The sequence below is a fragment of the Grosmannia clavigera genome, assembly GCF_000143105.1.
Source record: "Grosmannia clavigera kw1407 unplaced genomic scaffold GCSC_113, whole genome shotgun sequence".
Lineage (NCBI taxonomy): Eukaryota > Fungi > Ascomycota > Sordariomycetes > Ophiostomatales > Ophiostomataceae > Leptographium > Leptographium clavigerum.
In genome coordinates, this window is record NW_014040831.1 from 1,196,693 (window position 1) to 1,211,267 (window position 14,575).

General features: G+C 56.2%; 6 protein-coding genes across 6 annotated transcripts; 4 read left to right on the forward strand and 2 right to left on the reverse strand.

Moving 5' to 3' along the window:
• Positions 1–9: 9 nt before the first annotated feature.
• CMQ_3565 (trichothecene 3-o-acetyltransferase) lies at positions 10–1,580 on the forward strand (the record flags this gene model as incomplete). The annotated part of the gene is made up of 2 exons (XM_014319503.1): positions 10–372; positions 444–1,580. 2 exons carry the CDS (start codon positions 10–12, stop codon positions 1,578–1,580), a joined length of 1,500 nt encoding a protein of 499 aa, XP_014174978.1.
• An 853-nt stretch (positions 1,581–2,433) lies between these two features.
• CMQ_3488 (chaperone protein) lies at positions 2,434–4,005 on the forward strand (the record flags this gene model as incomplete). The annotated part of the gene is made up of 2 exons (XM_014319426.1): positions 2,434–2,592; positions 2,662–4,005. 2 exons carry the CDS (start codon positions 2,434–2,436, stop codon positions 4,003–4,005), a joined length of 1,503 nt encoding a protein of 500 aa, XP_014174901.1.
• A 466-nt stretch (positions 4,006–4,471) lies between these two features.
• On the reverse strand, positions 4,472–5,750 carry CMQ_4192 (taurine catabolism dioxygenase; the record flags this gene model as incomplete). Its single annotated transcript, XM_014320130.1, has 5 exons — positions 4,472–4,779; positions 4,834–5,038; positions 5,105–5,341; positions 5,399–5,493; positions 5,546–5,750. The coding sequence occupies 5 exons, from the start codon at positions 5,748–5,750 to the stop codon at positions 4,472–4,474; spliced, it is 1,050 nt and encodes a 349-aa protein (XP_014175605.1).
• A 541-nt stretch (positions 5,751–6,291) lies between these two features.
• On the forward strand, positions 6,292–10,651 carry CMQ_3354 (major facilitator superfamily transporter; the record flags this gene model as incomplete). The annotated part of the gene is made up of 9 exons (XM_014319292.1): positions 6,292–6,516; positions 6,584–6,679; positions 6,748–6,850; positions 6,905–6,991; positions 7,089–7,255; positions 7,312–7,407; positions 7,471–7,873; positions 7,931–8,279; positions 8,575–10,651. The coding sequence occupies 9 exons, from the start codon at positions 6,292–6,294 to the stop codon at positions 10,649–10,651; spliced, it is 3,603 nt and encodes a 1,200-aa protein (XP_014174767.1).
• Positions 10,652–10,686: 35 nt separating this feature from the next.
• Positions 10,687–12,520, reverse strand: CMQ_4085 (oligo-glucosidase; the record flags this gene model as incomplete). Its single annotated transcript, XM_014320023.1, has 2 exons — positions 10,687–12,216; positions 12,311–12,520. 2 exons carry the CDS (start codon positions 12,518–12,520, stop codon positions 10,687–10,689), a joined length of 1,740 nt encoding a protein of 579 aa, XP_014175498.1.
• A 417-nt stretch (positions 12,521–12,937) lies between these two features.
• Positions 12,938–14,235, forward strand: CMQ_4161 (voltage-gated K+ channel beta subunit; the record flags this gene model as incomplete). The annotated part of the gene is made up of 5 exons (XM_014320099.1): positions 12,938–13,035; positions 13,097–13,119; positions 13,181–13,247; positions 13,313–13,958; positions 14,014–14,235. The coding sequence occupies 5 exons, from the start codon at positions 12,938–12,940 to the stop codon at positions 14,233–14,235; spliced, it is 1,056 nt and encodes a 351-aa protein (XP_014175574.1).
• Between the last annotated feature and the right edge of the window lie 340 nt (positions 14,236–14,575).

A 14,575-nucleotide genomic window follows, 5' to 3' on the forward strand; every position in this document is an offset into this window, starting at 1 on the left:
GTTTCTATCATGACTACTACCAACACCTACTCGGAGACCAAGGTCCGTCCCACAGGATGGGAGTCCGCCCCAGACTCGGAGCGCTTCTCCCTGTCCCACATGGGCCACATCATGCCCAAGATCTACGTTCTGATCGCCGAGGTCTTTTCCCTGCCGGAGCAGGCCGACAAAGATGCCATTATCAAAAGCCTCGTTGCCGGATTGGAGTTTGCCCTGTCGCAGTTTCCCCTTCTCGTTGGTGCCTTGGAGATGGACGAAGCCAGCGGCCGTATGTGGGTGTCCAAGAAGAAGACGTCCACTCTGAGCCTGCACGTCAAGCATATGCTCTCGACCGACGACTTCCCCTCCTACGATGAGCTGGCCAGGAAAGGCGTACGTATGCAGCCCAAGTGATCGTTTACGGGTAGACAAGCAGACACTAGCTCACAACCGTTCCGACACAGTTTCCCGCAAATCTGATCGCAGGCCACCAGCTGCTCCCCGAGTCCGTCACCGCAAAGCAGCTGCACTCGCCCCTGGGCGACAACAGCCAAGAGGGCCTGGCCGTCGCCACGTTCCAGATCAACTTTATTGGCGGAGGCCTTATCCTCGGTGCCGCCGTACACCATTGCGTGTCCGACGGGCCCGGCTGCGATGGCTTCCTGACCACCTGGGCCCAGAACAGTGCGGCTGCTGCCGAGGGCAAATCCTTTGTGCCCATCACCCCGTTCCGGATTTCCGGCACGCCGCTTGACGTGGCTGACCCGTCGCCCGATCGTATCGCTGACCTGGTCGCGGCCTATCCGGTCGTCAAGGATGCCGGCGGCCCAATGGCGCCGCCTCCAGCAGGCTTCCAGATGCCGGTCTTTTCGCAGCAAATGTGGCACTTTCCCCGCAGCAAGCTCGAGCAGCTCAAGAAAGCGGCCTCGCCGAAGCAGACATCAACAGAAAGCACCCATGTCGACAACAACAGCAGCAGCAGCTGGGTCTCCACGTACGACGCCATCGTGGCCCTTCTCTGGAGCGGCATCACGAGGGCCCGTATCGACCTCTTCCACCCAGACCCCGAGACCACGGCGCTGATGGTAAACGCGCTCGACACCCGTCGGATCTGGAAACCGCCACTGCCCGGACGCTTCCTCGGCGTCGGTGCCGCGCCCGCCCGCTCCGAGCCCATCGCCATCCGCGACATCGTGCAGCTGCCCGACAATCTGCCGTGCCTCGCTGCGGCCGTGCGCTCGTCCATCCGTGCCATGACCCCCCAATATGTCACCGGCCTGCTCGAATGGGTTGCCGGTCATCCCGACCGCCGCTGGCTCGAGATCGACATTCGCTCCTTCTTGGGCATGGATCTCGCCGCCTCCAGCTGGCAGGGCATGTCCGCCTACTCTCAGCACGACTTCGGCTTTGGCCTTCCCAGCGCCCTGCGCTGGCCCAGTCCGGCTATGGACGGCTTTGTCTTCCTCTATCCCAGCCGTGCTGCCACCCCCGGCGCTGACCCCGATGAGGGCGTCGAGCTCTGCGTCTGTCTCGAGACCAGCTGCCAGCAGCGCCTGCTCAAGGACGAGCAGGTTCTGCAGTTTGCCCACCCCAGAGGCTGATACAAGTAGAGGATGGGTTGTCGGTGTCATGACGGCATGGCGAGTTGTATAAAGCGTTTTCGTTGAAGAGTGGCAAGGCATGAGTGACTTCCGATTGTGAGCAATATGGAAGAGCAGAGTTTGGCAATAATGCTGGATTATCTCCAGGATAGACCCACATGGCTGAGAGAAACGTTTTGTCAAGAAATCAGCAAGGTCATCATCGCAAACGGCATCGTAGTTTATGATTCGCTCTCTCTATGTTCTTCATCGGAGCTGTCTCTAGAGCGTTGACGAAAAGCGTTAACGGTGGCGCGCAGACAGTTTTCCTCAATATCGATCATCTTCGTCTTTGTCTTGGATATGCTGGAGAAGTCGATACCCGAGGAATCAGTTTGTCTCAGGAACGATGCTGGTGCAGTGTTGCTGCAGTGTAGTTGCGAGTGTGTGGGCCGAGTTCTAAACCCAGTCTCCCATTTTAACTTCTGGCCGTCTCCTCCGATCGCAACGATCACTGCTGATCGGAACATGTCCACTCTTTCATTAGTCTTCTTCTGACTGTTTAGTTGCCGTTTTTAGCCTGATCTTTCTGGTTTGCATAACAACCGTGACCAAGACAAGAAGCTAGATACATAAACATGTTCCCATGTCTTCGCATAAAAGTTTGATTGCACGAGAGCGGCCGAACCGCCCAAACAAGACTCTTTAGTAATGCGGGGCATTTACCGGCTGAAGCACATCCAATAACAAACTGCGTGTCTGTGTATATTGTGTGCTCTAGAATACGTGGGGTGTCTTTCTGCCTTGAGCACTTCAAGCCCTTCCTAGGCTTCGATTCCCAGCTTCCTTTACCAGGACAAACTGCTGTCTAAGAATGGCTCCATTACGCGCTACTCTCGACTACTATGACTACATGGGCATCGCACAAGATGCAGATGACAATCAGATCAAAGCTGCATATAGACAGCTAGCAAAACTGTATCATCCGGACAGAAATCGTGGCAACGATGAGGCCAAGGCAAAGTTTCAGACGGTATATGCTGTCCGAGGAAAGACTCGTTTCTCAGATACAAAGATGCTAATGATATTCCGGTAAATACAGCTCCAAGAAGCATACTCTATACTTATCGACATCGAAAAGCGCAGACAGTACAACCAAATCTACCCTTCCATCCGTACCAAATATGCCACCCCGAAGGCCTCTGCCAATGACAGAGGCACAGCCCAGTGGGACAGCACCACAACGAAACCAGCGCAAGACAACGACGCGTCCTTGCGAGTATTCCAGGAACAGCTTAGCACAATCGACAGAGAGCTGCAAGCCCTCTACCAGAGTCTTAACCGGACAAAAGGCACTTTGAAAGAGAGTCAGGGGTCCTTAGACGAGGTCTTAGCTGCTCTACAAAAGCTGGACTTGGAAGACAGAGAAGACGAGGCCGCAGAAGTCTTAAGTAATGGTTGGTACAGCTACCTTTTTGGGGGACAAAAGTCGTCCGCTCAAGAAGAGGAAAGAAAAAACAATAGAGCTAGGCGCCAGACGGAACGGCGGGTTGGGCGCCTCGTGCATGAATCTAAACGCTCAAGATGCAGGGACAATGTCAAAGGCCTACAGGGAACCTTGGCAGAGCTGGAAATTAAGGTCGAATTGAAGGAGGCACAACGGAAATTCGTTTTGCGAAAACGCGAAGATGCTAAGCGTGCTGCTGAATGGGCTCGCGTATACGCAGAACAACAGGCCGCACGGCAGAAAAAGCAAGAAGAAGCACAGAGAGCTCAGGAGGAGGAAAAAAAGGCCCAGGAGTGGTCCAGAAAACATCAAGAGGAGTCCAGAAGGTTTGAAGAAGAGATCAGGAAATCCCAAGAGGACGCCTGGAAAGCACGAGCGGACGAGTTCAGGAAGCGCAGAGAGCGAGACGAGAAAGCTCGTAAGGAAAAAGACGAGAATGATCGCAGAGAGAGAGAAGAGAGGGTTCGCAAAGAAAACGCCGAGAAAGCTCGCAAAGAAAGAATTGAAAAGGCCCGAAAAGAAAGCGAGGAGAGAGCTCGCAGGGAGAGAGAGGAGAGGCTACGCAAAGAAAGAATTGAAAAGGCTCAAAAAGAAAGCCAGGGGAAAGCTCGCAGGGAGAGAGAGGAGACAGATCGCAGAGAGGCTGCAATCTTAAATTCTGACCAGTGGTTGAAAAAGACCCGCGAAGCGAAGAAAGCACAGGAGGCTGAAGCAGCCCGACGATGGGAGACAGACGTCCTGAAGGAGACCCGGAAGACAAATGGGAAGGGCAAGACCCCACACAGAGCGGCCGCTTGTTCGCATAAGACGTGGTGGATCAAGGTGGATGGTGGACACTTGTGCAAGCATTGCGAAGAGCTCACCTTTCGGTTCGCATACAAGTGTCCTGACTGTCTGACAATGGCCTGTGCAGGTTGCATGCGCAGCTTGAAGGCTTAGGTGATAGTTAGTTCAAGGCACCAGTTTGATCGGCGAGCTGTTAAAATCAAGCTTGCAAGAGGCCTGTAATCAGTGTAAGCCCAAATTGATTTGCTAATAGGTAGTGCTTTAAGAGTTATTCTATGTTCTAGAAATTGCTGATTTTATAACACAAAATCATCTTTATTTTCACCGCCAGGCCTTCTTATCTAGTACCTGTGTACTTCATTCTCTCCTGATGAAGACTAAGTCTTTAAATTATTTTTAGTATGATGGACTTTAAAACTTGACTTTTCAAGGATTAATGGTAATTTGAATGTCATGCCACCTGTACCATACGCAAAAGTAGGATTCCCATAACTTATAGCATAGTAGGCGGGGCTTTAGATAACTGATCTAATTTCAACAGTGCTTCTTGGAACAGGAAAAAAGGCTTAACTATATTAGGTCGTAGAATAATGTACAGGTTCAATAATTCGTAGGCTCATTACGTGCTTAAGTCCTCCCTCCGGCTCTTGCTGTTGTCCCGATCTAGATAGGGTACCTCACCCAGCGAGCACACCCGGTCACCGGCCCGGGCATCGGCATAATCGTATGTGGCGCAATGCCATGTGCTGCGGTTGTCCCAGATCGCCATGTCGTTCTTGCGCCAACGGAAGCGGACCTGGGCGTCGTGGTTCTGGGTCACCAAGTTAAGCAAATAGCTGAGCAGCATATCTGACTCGTCTTTCGTCACGCCATTGATGCGCTTCGTGAAGCCCTTGTTCACATAGACAGATTTCCACCCGGTGACAGCTAGGAAGTATTAGACCATGACCACAGGAAAATACCACGGGTAGGAAGCCATACGGTTTGTCCGAATCACAGGGTGTGTCGCCTTGAGGTTTCCACCCTGATTAAGTGGGGAGCCCCTGATGTCCTTGCGGATGGGATTGCCGAGACGCTCGGCTTCTTCGTGGAAGAACATGGCGTCATGCGTCGCCGTGAGCCCCTCAAGGAAGTCTTGCATGTTGGGGGACAGACGGTCATAAATCTCATATCCAGAAGCCCAGAGCTAATGTAGCTACGTTAGCATCTGGATATCTATTCAATAAATCCACATGGTGCCGTAAAGACTTACTGTATCACCTCCGGTGGGTGGCAAGGTGTGGATCTTTAGCATGGCATAGTCCGACGGGACGGTCTCGAACGAGATGTCTGAGTGCCAGCCGGTACTGGCAAACCGGCTGACGTCGTTGAGCTGGTGCGTGAGGCCGCCGCCCTTCTTCTGCTTCTCACTGCTGATGACGCTGATCTGGTCGCCCAGCTCGCTGCTCGGCTCCGTGAGAGGGTGGATGTGCAGGCCAGAAGATTCTGGCTATTTTTTTTGTTAGATATACGGGCTGGAAAACTGGGAGTCGAAGCAGAGACTCACGCATCCAGCAGCTCGGGTTATCCGCAGACAAAATTGTTTCATCTGCTCCGGTGTGAGTTGCTGGTCACGTAGGAAGACAACACCACGCTCCGAAACTAGCAACAATTAGAAGCGGCTCCCAAACGACAGCATGGAGGAGGATCATACTGGTAGCTGCCAAGTCTGTGAACACCTGCTCGTCGGCGTCTAGTAGGTCCACGGCCTGGAGGTCGTTGAACTCCCGTCCGATACAAGGCGTCAGGTCATTATGGCTGAAGTGATCTAGAGAACCGGAATAGACCAGAGGCTTAAGGCAGCGAGTCCTTGCAATGCTCTGGTCCACCTTTTGTGGGAACGAATCTAATGACGGCATGTTGGGAGGAAAAAAAACAGCAAAGCAATGCGGAAAGACAGTATGACCAGCTGACTGAGTATGCCTGTGATGCATGCACGAAAAAACGGTCGGACAAGAGATAGCAGCAAGATAAAGCTACCGTAATCTGTTATATAGAATCGCTAGGCGAACAGGAGACTCTTGCGGTGACAGTTGTTTGAGTCGGACATCGGACCAGAAGTGGATCCGTCTACGAAATGACGTGCTTGGAACGACGACGAGCTTGTTCGATACGGTGCAATTCTAGTCCCCACCGTCCGGAGAAAATATCGGAGCTGATTTGGCGGACCCACGCGACGAATACCGAGCGATTCGCTTCATTAGAATCCGGGGTTATGCCTGGGCTCGAAGCATATGCCATTGTAGCTCCAAAGCACGCAATCCAGATGTGGTCGAGGCCAGCTAAATGGGCAGCTCGGGAGAGAGCCTGCATAATATTAATATGCAATGTATAGAAGCGCCCAGCGAGGCTCTGTGTCTGTGACAAGCTACATTCTGTCTCGCCGTAAGAACCAGAAAGATGGATATTCAGCCGACAAAAAGGCAGAGTGTCGAGGACGACGCCTCGGTCATCAAGGCGTCCCTGGTAAGCGTCGGTCGCGAGAACCTGGCACACACTCTTCCGCCACACGAGTCGTATGAAGGGCGGCATCGATGGGATGCCGAGATGACCTGGACGCCGGAGGAAGAGCGATGGGTTGTGCGAAAGGCTGACATGTTTTTCCTGCCGATCCTTTGCTTGATGGTGAGTGCAGTCGTGCTGGATTGCAGTTGAGGCCTGAAGTGTATGTCTTTGCTGACGGGAAATGCAGTTTTTCGGTCTCCAATTGGATCGGGGAAATCTGTCCAATGCCCTGGCAGACAATCTTTTAAAGGACCTGAAGATTAACAGCGACGACTACAACAACGTGAGTACGCTGTGTACAAGCTCTGACCTGAATACAGCTAACATACAGGAAAGGGTACTACCATTCAGCTTGTCTGCTTTCTCGCTGCCGAGTTCCCTGTTCAGATGCTCACGAAGCGGCTTGGCTTCAAATATGTGCTTCCGATAATGATGTTTTGCTGGAGCACTGTTTGTATGTCATGTTTCGTCCATTCTTTCGAAAGGTTATACTGACCTTTCAACATAGCTTGGGCTCAGGCGTGGATGACCGATCGGACTTCGTTTTACATCACGCGTGCGCTGATTGGCCTTTTTGAGGGTGGTTTCATTCCAGGTTGGTGCCCTATTTCTGCTAAATTGTTTTGGCCGCCGTGTTCTAACGCCAGTGTAAGGCACAATTTTGTTTGCTACGTACTTCTACACGTCTCAAGAGCTTTCTGTTCGACTTGCCGTGTTCTGGTCAACCCTGAACATTGCACGCGTAATCTCGGCACTTCTGGCAGCTGCCATTCTTAAGATGCGAGGCATCGGCGGACATACAGGCTGGTTCTGGGCCTTTCTCCTGGAAGGCATTCTAACTGCCCTGATTTCCATTATTGTGAGTATATGAAGGACATGACAACCTGGTATCTGTTGCTGACAAAAACGCTCCAGGCTTTTCTGTACCTCCCCTCGTCGCCGACGTCGACAAAGAGTTTCCTGTGGAGGAAGTCGTGGTACACGGAGCGTGAAGAGGCGATTATGGTTAACGTGAGTTGGGCCCCCACGACGTCCCCTCTTGTCTACTGTCTTTAACCAGGGGATGATATACAGCGCATTCTCCGTGACGATCCAGCCAAGGGACGTACCGCTTTGAAGGAGCCGGTGACGTGGCACGACATCAAGAGCGCGTGGTCGGACAAGTCGATGTGGGGGCTGTACTTTATCGGGCTGGTGGCCTACATCCCGGCAACACCGGTGCAGGCGTATCTGACGCTGACGATCAAGCGGCTCGGCTTCACGACGTTTGACGCGAACATGTTGACGATGCCGTCGGCCGGCATCCAGGTGGTGACCATGCTGGTGCTGGCATTCAGCAGCGACTATTTCAACGAGCGGACGTTCCACTGTTTCTTCGGCGAGCTGTGGATCCTGCCGATGCTCATTGCTCTGCGGACAATTCACGATGGCGGGCGGGATTGGTCGCGATTCACGCTGATCACGCTGACGTCTGGCTGTACGTTCCCATTTGTGCTGCGAGTCTGCCTTTGCACATGCTGACAACTGTACGCAGACCCGTACTTCCACCCGATTGTATCGGCGTGGATCTCGGAAAATACGTTTGACGTTAAGAAGCGGACGATCACGGCAGCTACGTACAATGTGGTCGTCCAGATCGGCTCTCTGATCGGGTCGCAGATCTACCGCAAGTACGATGCGCCCTACTACAAACAGGGCAACACGGTGCTGCTGTCAATCTGTGCCTTGTCACTGGTTGTGTTCATCGTGCAGCGACAGGTGCTGGTCCACCTTAACAAGAAGAAATCGGCCGTCTGGGACGTGATGTCGGCTGAGGAGAAGACGGCGTATCAAGAAGACACGCTGTCACGTGAGAAGGAGGGCAACCGCCGGCTGGATTTCCGGTTTGTCTACTGAAGAGGAAGGAGGAGAATGTTTCTGTACCAGCAGGAATAGAAAAATGCAAGTCTTACACAACACTTGCAGACGCACTAAGCAGGAGCCAACGTAGCGCATCCAGGCTGCTGGGTAATAGTGGGGCCAGAGGGTTGCGCAATTGATGGTTCAGATGGCGCAAGCGATAGCAGAGAACGTGCCGCGACCGATCTGGTGCGAGCAATGTGGTCAAACATCATGCAATGCACAACGGGGAAGGAGACAGAGGACGGACAAGATCGAAGACGACCGGCGGATGCATAGCCTACCCATGCTGGCCGGTTACATGGCGCAACCGCTATCGATGCCCAAAACGACAGCCACTGGCCGAAAGATCGGCAGCAAGCGGGCCTGCGATGGCTGCAAGGTGCGCAAGGTGCGCTGCTCGGGGGCGGTGCCCTGTGGCGGCTGTCGGGCGGCGGGCATGCCGTGCACGTTTCTGCGGAATCCGGCCGTCCGAGGGCCGAAGAGCCTGCGGGCGAAGACGATGCTCCTCATCGCGAAGACGCAGCAGCATCAACAGCAAGAAGAGGAGCGAGAAGGGGAACGACACGCAGAACGAGAACGAGAACAAGACGATGGAGAGCAGGGCTACGATGGAGGCAGTCCGATGGCAGATGATCGTCTACTGAGCAGTCTGGACACGGCCATAATGATATCAGAGACGGCAGCTGGCAACAAGACCCCGGTGCAGTCGCTGGTGCTGGTGCTGTGCATCTTCCGGCTGCGCTTGTTTCCACTGTGGCCGATTGTGGATATTGAGGCGACCATGGCGTCGCTGCACCACCGCAGCGACGAGGACAACGACGGGGAAGACGGCAGCAGCAGCAGCCTGGAGGCATATGCGCTGGCCAACAGCATCGGGGCAGCAACGGCAGCGCAGCTGAAGCTGACACAGACAGACGTCGGCAGCGATGCGGCAGCCATGGAGGCTGAGTGCCAGCGGGCACGCATGGCGCTGCAGCGAGACGGCAGCCGAGAGCGGCCAGCAGGCATCGACACGGTCCGCATCTCGTTCTTCCTGCACGTCTACCACGAGAACAAAGCGCCAGGCGGGACCGAGTCGCTGCTGTATCTTCGCGAGGCCATCACGCTGGCGCAGATCCTGCAGCTGCGTCAGCAAGGGTCTCTGTCGTCATCGTCGTCCTCGTCTACGCGCGAGCGACAGACGTGGCAAAAGATCGTTGCACTGCTCTTTGTGACGGAGCGCGGCGTCGCCCTCCTGCACAAGCTTCCGGCCATCTTGCACTACGATATGCGGCAACTGGACTTTGACGATGCCGACGATGCGACCCGCGTGCTGCCCGGCTTCCGCAAGCTTGTCGGGCTCTTCTGGATGCTCGACCAGGCCGGCGCCTTTTCCATTCTGCAGCGGGCCAGTCCCGAGCCCGAGCCCGAACCCGAGTCCGAGTTTCAGTCCGAGTTCCAGTCCGAGCTCACCATCTCCCATCGCGGCCGCCTAGCCCTTCTGCAGCAGCGGCTGCGTGATGTCGCTGTCGAGTCGACCGTCGACAACGACGTCCAGACGGCCGACATCTGCGTCACCCGTCAGTGGATGCAGGCTGTCCTCTGGCATGCCTCGTCTGCCATGCGGCCACGAGGTAGGTCCGTCAGCTCTGAACAGGCCACGTCCCTGTCCCATCCGGTCCAGATCGCCAGACGGTTTCTCCAGGCTATCGCCCGTCTGCCTAACACTGCCGTCGAGGCACACGGCCCAGCCATGGTGAGATACATAGAGGCCTTTCTTCATCTGCAAGACAGCCCGCTGACCTCGCAGGAATACAAAATTTACGAATTGGCAAGAATCGTCCTCGATGCTGTGGCTGCTGACTCAGCAGGCCTTCGCGACTCACTCGACATGACCCGAGATGTAGTGGTCCAGCTGCAGAAGAAGCTGGCGTCGTATCGCGGCGGCAACAAGACGCTTCTGCTGCTCCTGCACACACGCACGCGCGACCTCCTGAGCGACAATCGCATTCACCACATCAGCTCGGATGGCTTGGCCGCCTACGACGGCAGCCCGCAGAGGCCAGCTGTCCTGTCCAGCCAGATGAGCCAGGTGTATACGCTGCAAACAGAGCCGACAACCTCTGTCCGGTCTGCGACAGCCGAAAACGAGGACGACAACGATAGCCAGGACTCGTGGTTTCACACCACTGCCTCGGCACCGTCACAGTCCCAGCAGATCAACGCCACGTACTTGACGGGGCAGCCTTTTCAGGCCCCGACTACGGCCGTCGACGTGCTGCTGGCTAACAGTGCGTTGTGGGAGCCTTCAGGCATCTGGGACCTTGCAGGCGGTACCGACATGATGGACTTTGACGCGTCGTCGGCCAACTGATCCCGCTTCGATGATTGTCTACTTGCATACCCAGTCTATCTCTGCAACAGCACGGCCAGACCCTCAAACGCACTCAGCTCTATGCTATCTCCGCCCTCAAGGCTGTCTGACGACCGTCCGACGGTGGAGAGCAGCACTTCTGGTGCCCCGGTCCACGGCTTTCTCCACCGGACCGTCTTGGCGGTAAAGTTGCAGGCCACGAACACGACGCTGCCGGCGGCCGACGTGCGGGAATACGCAAAGACGGCTTCATCAGCCTCGTCGACCAGCGCGAAGCTGCCGTACACGACCACGTCCTTGTGCTGCTTGCGTGCTGCCAGCACTCGGCGCCAGCAGTGGAAGACCGAGTCCGGGTCGGCCTGCTCGGCTGCCGCGTTGACCACGGCCGCGTTGGGGTGCACGCGCATCCAGGGCGTCGCCTCGTGCGCTGTGAAGCCAGCGTGCGCCGTGGTGTCCCACTGCATCGGCGTGCGGGCGTTGTCGCGCGACTTCTTAGTGTACTCTCGCCGCGCGGCCGCTCGCGCTTCATCATCGCCGCCGTCGCCCTGCAGCAGCGCCCAGTGGTTCAGACAGTCGACGTCCTTGTGCTCGTCCATGTCCCAGGTGGCCGGGATGTTGTGCATGCCCAGCTCCTGGCCCTGGTAGAGGAAGGGCGTGCCGGCCTGGAAGCCGAGGAAGACGGCCAGCATCTTGGCGCTGGCTGCACGGAAGGCCGGGTCCTCGCTGGCAAACCGGCTCACGCTCCGCGGCTGGTCGTGGTTCTCCAGATAAAGCGCGTTCCAGCCGCCGTGGTCGTACATGAACCGTTGCCACTTGGCCACGATGGCCTTGAGCTCGGCCAGGGCCCACGTCCGCGGCGAGAACTTGCCGGCCGGCCCGTGGTCCAGGTCCATCAGCTCAAAGTGGAAGATCATGTTGAGCTCGCCGCGGTCGGCCCCGACGCTCTTGATGATCTCGTCCGTGTCACCCACGCACGGCATCTCGCCCACGCTAAAGGCCCCGTACTCCCGCAGGATCGCGCCCATCTGCTGCAGATACTCGTGCAGCCGCGGCCCGGCTGCATAAAACTCGCAGCCTGCCAGCACCTTGCGGTCCGAGTCCGGAAACGCCTGGTCCTTGCTGATGAAGTTGATCACGTCCAGCCGGAAGCCGTCGATGCCGCGGTCCAGCCAGAACCGCATCGTCTCGTGCACTGCCGCCCGCACCGTCGGATTCTCCCAGTTCAGGTCCGGCTGCTCGCGGCAGAAGAGGTGCAGGTAGTACTCGCCCGAGGCCTCGTCGTATTCCCACGCGCTGCCCTGGAAGTGGCTCTGCCAGTTGTTTGGCGGCTGTTGCCGGCCGTCCGCATCGATCCGCGGTTTCCGCCAGATGTACCAGTCGCGATACGGACTGTCGACCGAGCTGCGCGACTGCCGGAACCATTCGTGTTGGTCGCTCGTGTGGTTCACCACCAGGTCAAACACCAATTTCATTCCGCGCTCGTGTAGCCGATCCTTGAGCTCGTCCATATCGTCGAGGGAGCCATACTGTGGGTCGATGACGCGGTAATTACTGATGTCATAGCCCTGAATAGTGGTTAGACTGAGAAACACGGGGACAGAAAGACGGAATAGAATGGTCGAAGAGGAAAAGGAGACGCGATTGGGCAAACAATCTCACCATGTCCACCTGCGGACTCTCGCATATCGGCGACAGCCAGACAGTATCGACCCCGAGTGAATGCAGGTAGTCGACCTTGGAGATAATCCCCTGTAGGTCACCAGTGCCGGAACCGGTCGAGTCCTTGAACGATGCTGGGTAGATCTGGTAGACGGACGCTTCTTTCCAGCTGGCCGGTTGAGGGCCGTCGACGGCCACGTGAGGAGGCATGATTATGCGCTTGTATATGGGGATGGACCGATGAATCCGAAGCTGTGAAGCCGTGAAGCTGTTAGAATGTGCTGTATGCCTTGACTGCGGGGTTGTCAACCACTGACAGGTCCGCTGGACCAATCAGGTCCACTGTTCCCTTAGCCCCGAATTCTCCACGAATTTCTCCGGCCGTTCATGCTAGCGCCGGCTCTCACGATGGCGACATCCAAGCTTCGCTTTGCATCATAGCTACCAGCTGTCGGCCAGGTGCACGAAAATCCCGCTCCGAGAAATACTCCGGTCTCTTCGCGACCGGCCGACTCTCCTCATTCTCGAGGTAGAGTAGCAGTTCTTGCTTGCACCATCCTGCCCATTTCATCGTCATCCCAGCTGCACCACCGTAACACCACCCTCAGTCAACAGCCAACCCCTACAATGACCTGGCCAGAGCCAAGAAATACCGGCATGCTCTACCGCCGCCTGGGCAACTCAGGCCTGCACGTTTCCGTGCTTGGTCTGGGGGGCTGGCTCACGTGAGTCGCCAATGACTTCCGTCTGCATCTGCATGCTGGCTGCGCTAACTGGATCTGGCAGTTTCGGTGGACATGTCGACAACGGTTCGTATCTATATTCTGGCTGTCCTCCTGTCGGTCAGGCCGTGATCTAAACTGTGTCCAGAAAAGACGGTGGCTTGCATGAAGCAGGCGTATGACTGCGGCATCAACTTTTTCGACACCGCCGAGAGGTAAGATGTGATGACTAAGCTGCTCGCAACAGCACAATGGCCCACCTGTTGACATGGGCTTGCAGCTATGCCGACGGCCAGAGCGAGGTAGCCATGGGCGCTGCCATCCGGCAGCTCGGCTGGAAGCGCAACGACATTGTGGTCAGCACGAAGCTCAACTGGGGCGGGGCCAACGGCGAAGTCTTGGTCAACAACCACGGCCTGTCCCGCAAGCACATCCTCGAAGGCCTGCGGGCATCGCTGGCGCGCCTGCAGCTCGAGTACGTCGATATTGTGTACGCGCACCGGCCGGACCGGCTGACGCCGATGGAAGAGACCGTTCGGGCCTTTAACCACGTCATCGAGCGCGGCTGGGCCCTCTACTGGGGCACGTCCGAATGGGGCGCCGATGAGATCGCCGAGGCCTGCGGTGTCGCCCGTGAGCTGCACCTCATCGCTCCCGTGGTCGAGCAGCCGCAGTACAACCTGCTGGAGCGCCGCCGCGTCGAGGGCGACTTTCAGCGCCTCTACGCCCGCTTCGGCACCGGCCTTACCGTCTTCAGTCCCATCAAGATGGGACTGCTCAGCGGCAAGTATAACGACTCGCCCGATGCCCCGCCTCCTGGCTCGCGCTTCGCCGAGAGCCACGACCGCTTCAGCAACCTGGTGCGTGACTCCTGGTACGGCAACGACGAGTGGAAGTCCAACATCGCCAAGGTCATCCAACTCAAGGTTCGTCTTCTTCTTCTGCTCCTCTCATCTACTCTCCACAACGCTGATCGTCCAGCCCATTGCCGATCGGCTCGCCGTAACCCAGTCCCAGCTCGCTCTGGCCTGGTGCCTCAAGAACGAGCACGTGACCTCCGTCATCACGGGCGCATCAAAGCCCGAGCAGATCGTCGAGAATGTCCAGGCCATCAAGATACTCGACAAGCTCACGCCCGAGGTGCTGGCCGAGATCGACGCCATCGTTGGAAAAGTCGAGCTGGACCCGGCACGGCAGGACTAGAATGGAGTGGACCGGGACGTGCTGCGCAGAAAATGCGATTAGACACTCCATTGCTAGGATAAAATAAGAATATACCCTCTTCCATATCAGCAGGCGCAAGCAAGTGTCCTAGACTGCTGCTGGACTGACACTGGCGATTCGTCTAACTCCAGTACTAAGAATGGTAACATGGCTCTGCTCAGACGGCCTTCGAGGCTATACAGCCAACTTCCATATACTACGCATGGCTTAGGACGGGACACTCCTGTCTGAGTAAAACTATTCTTGTTTATTACTATCTAGGCAGTACGTATAGATACTCTGACTTTTCCATAATTTAGTTTTGCACCACGTAGTATCA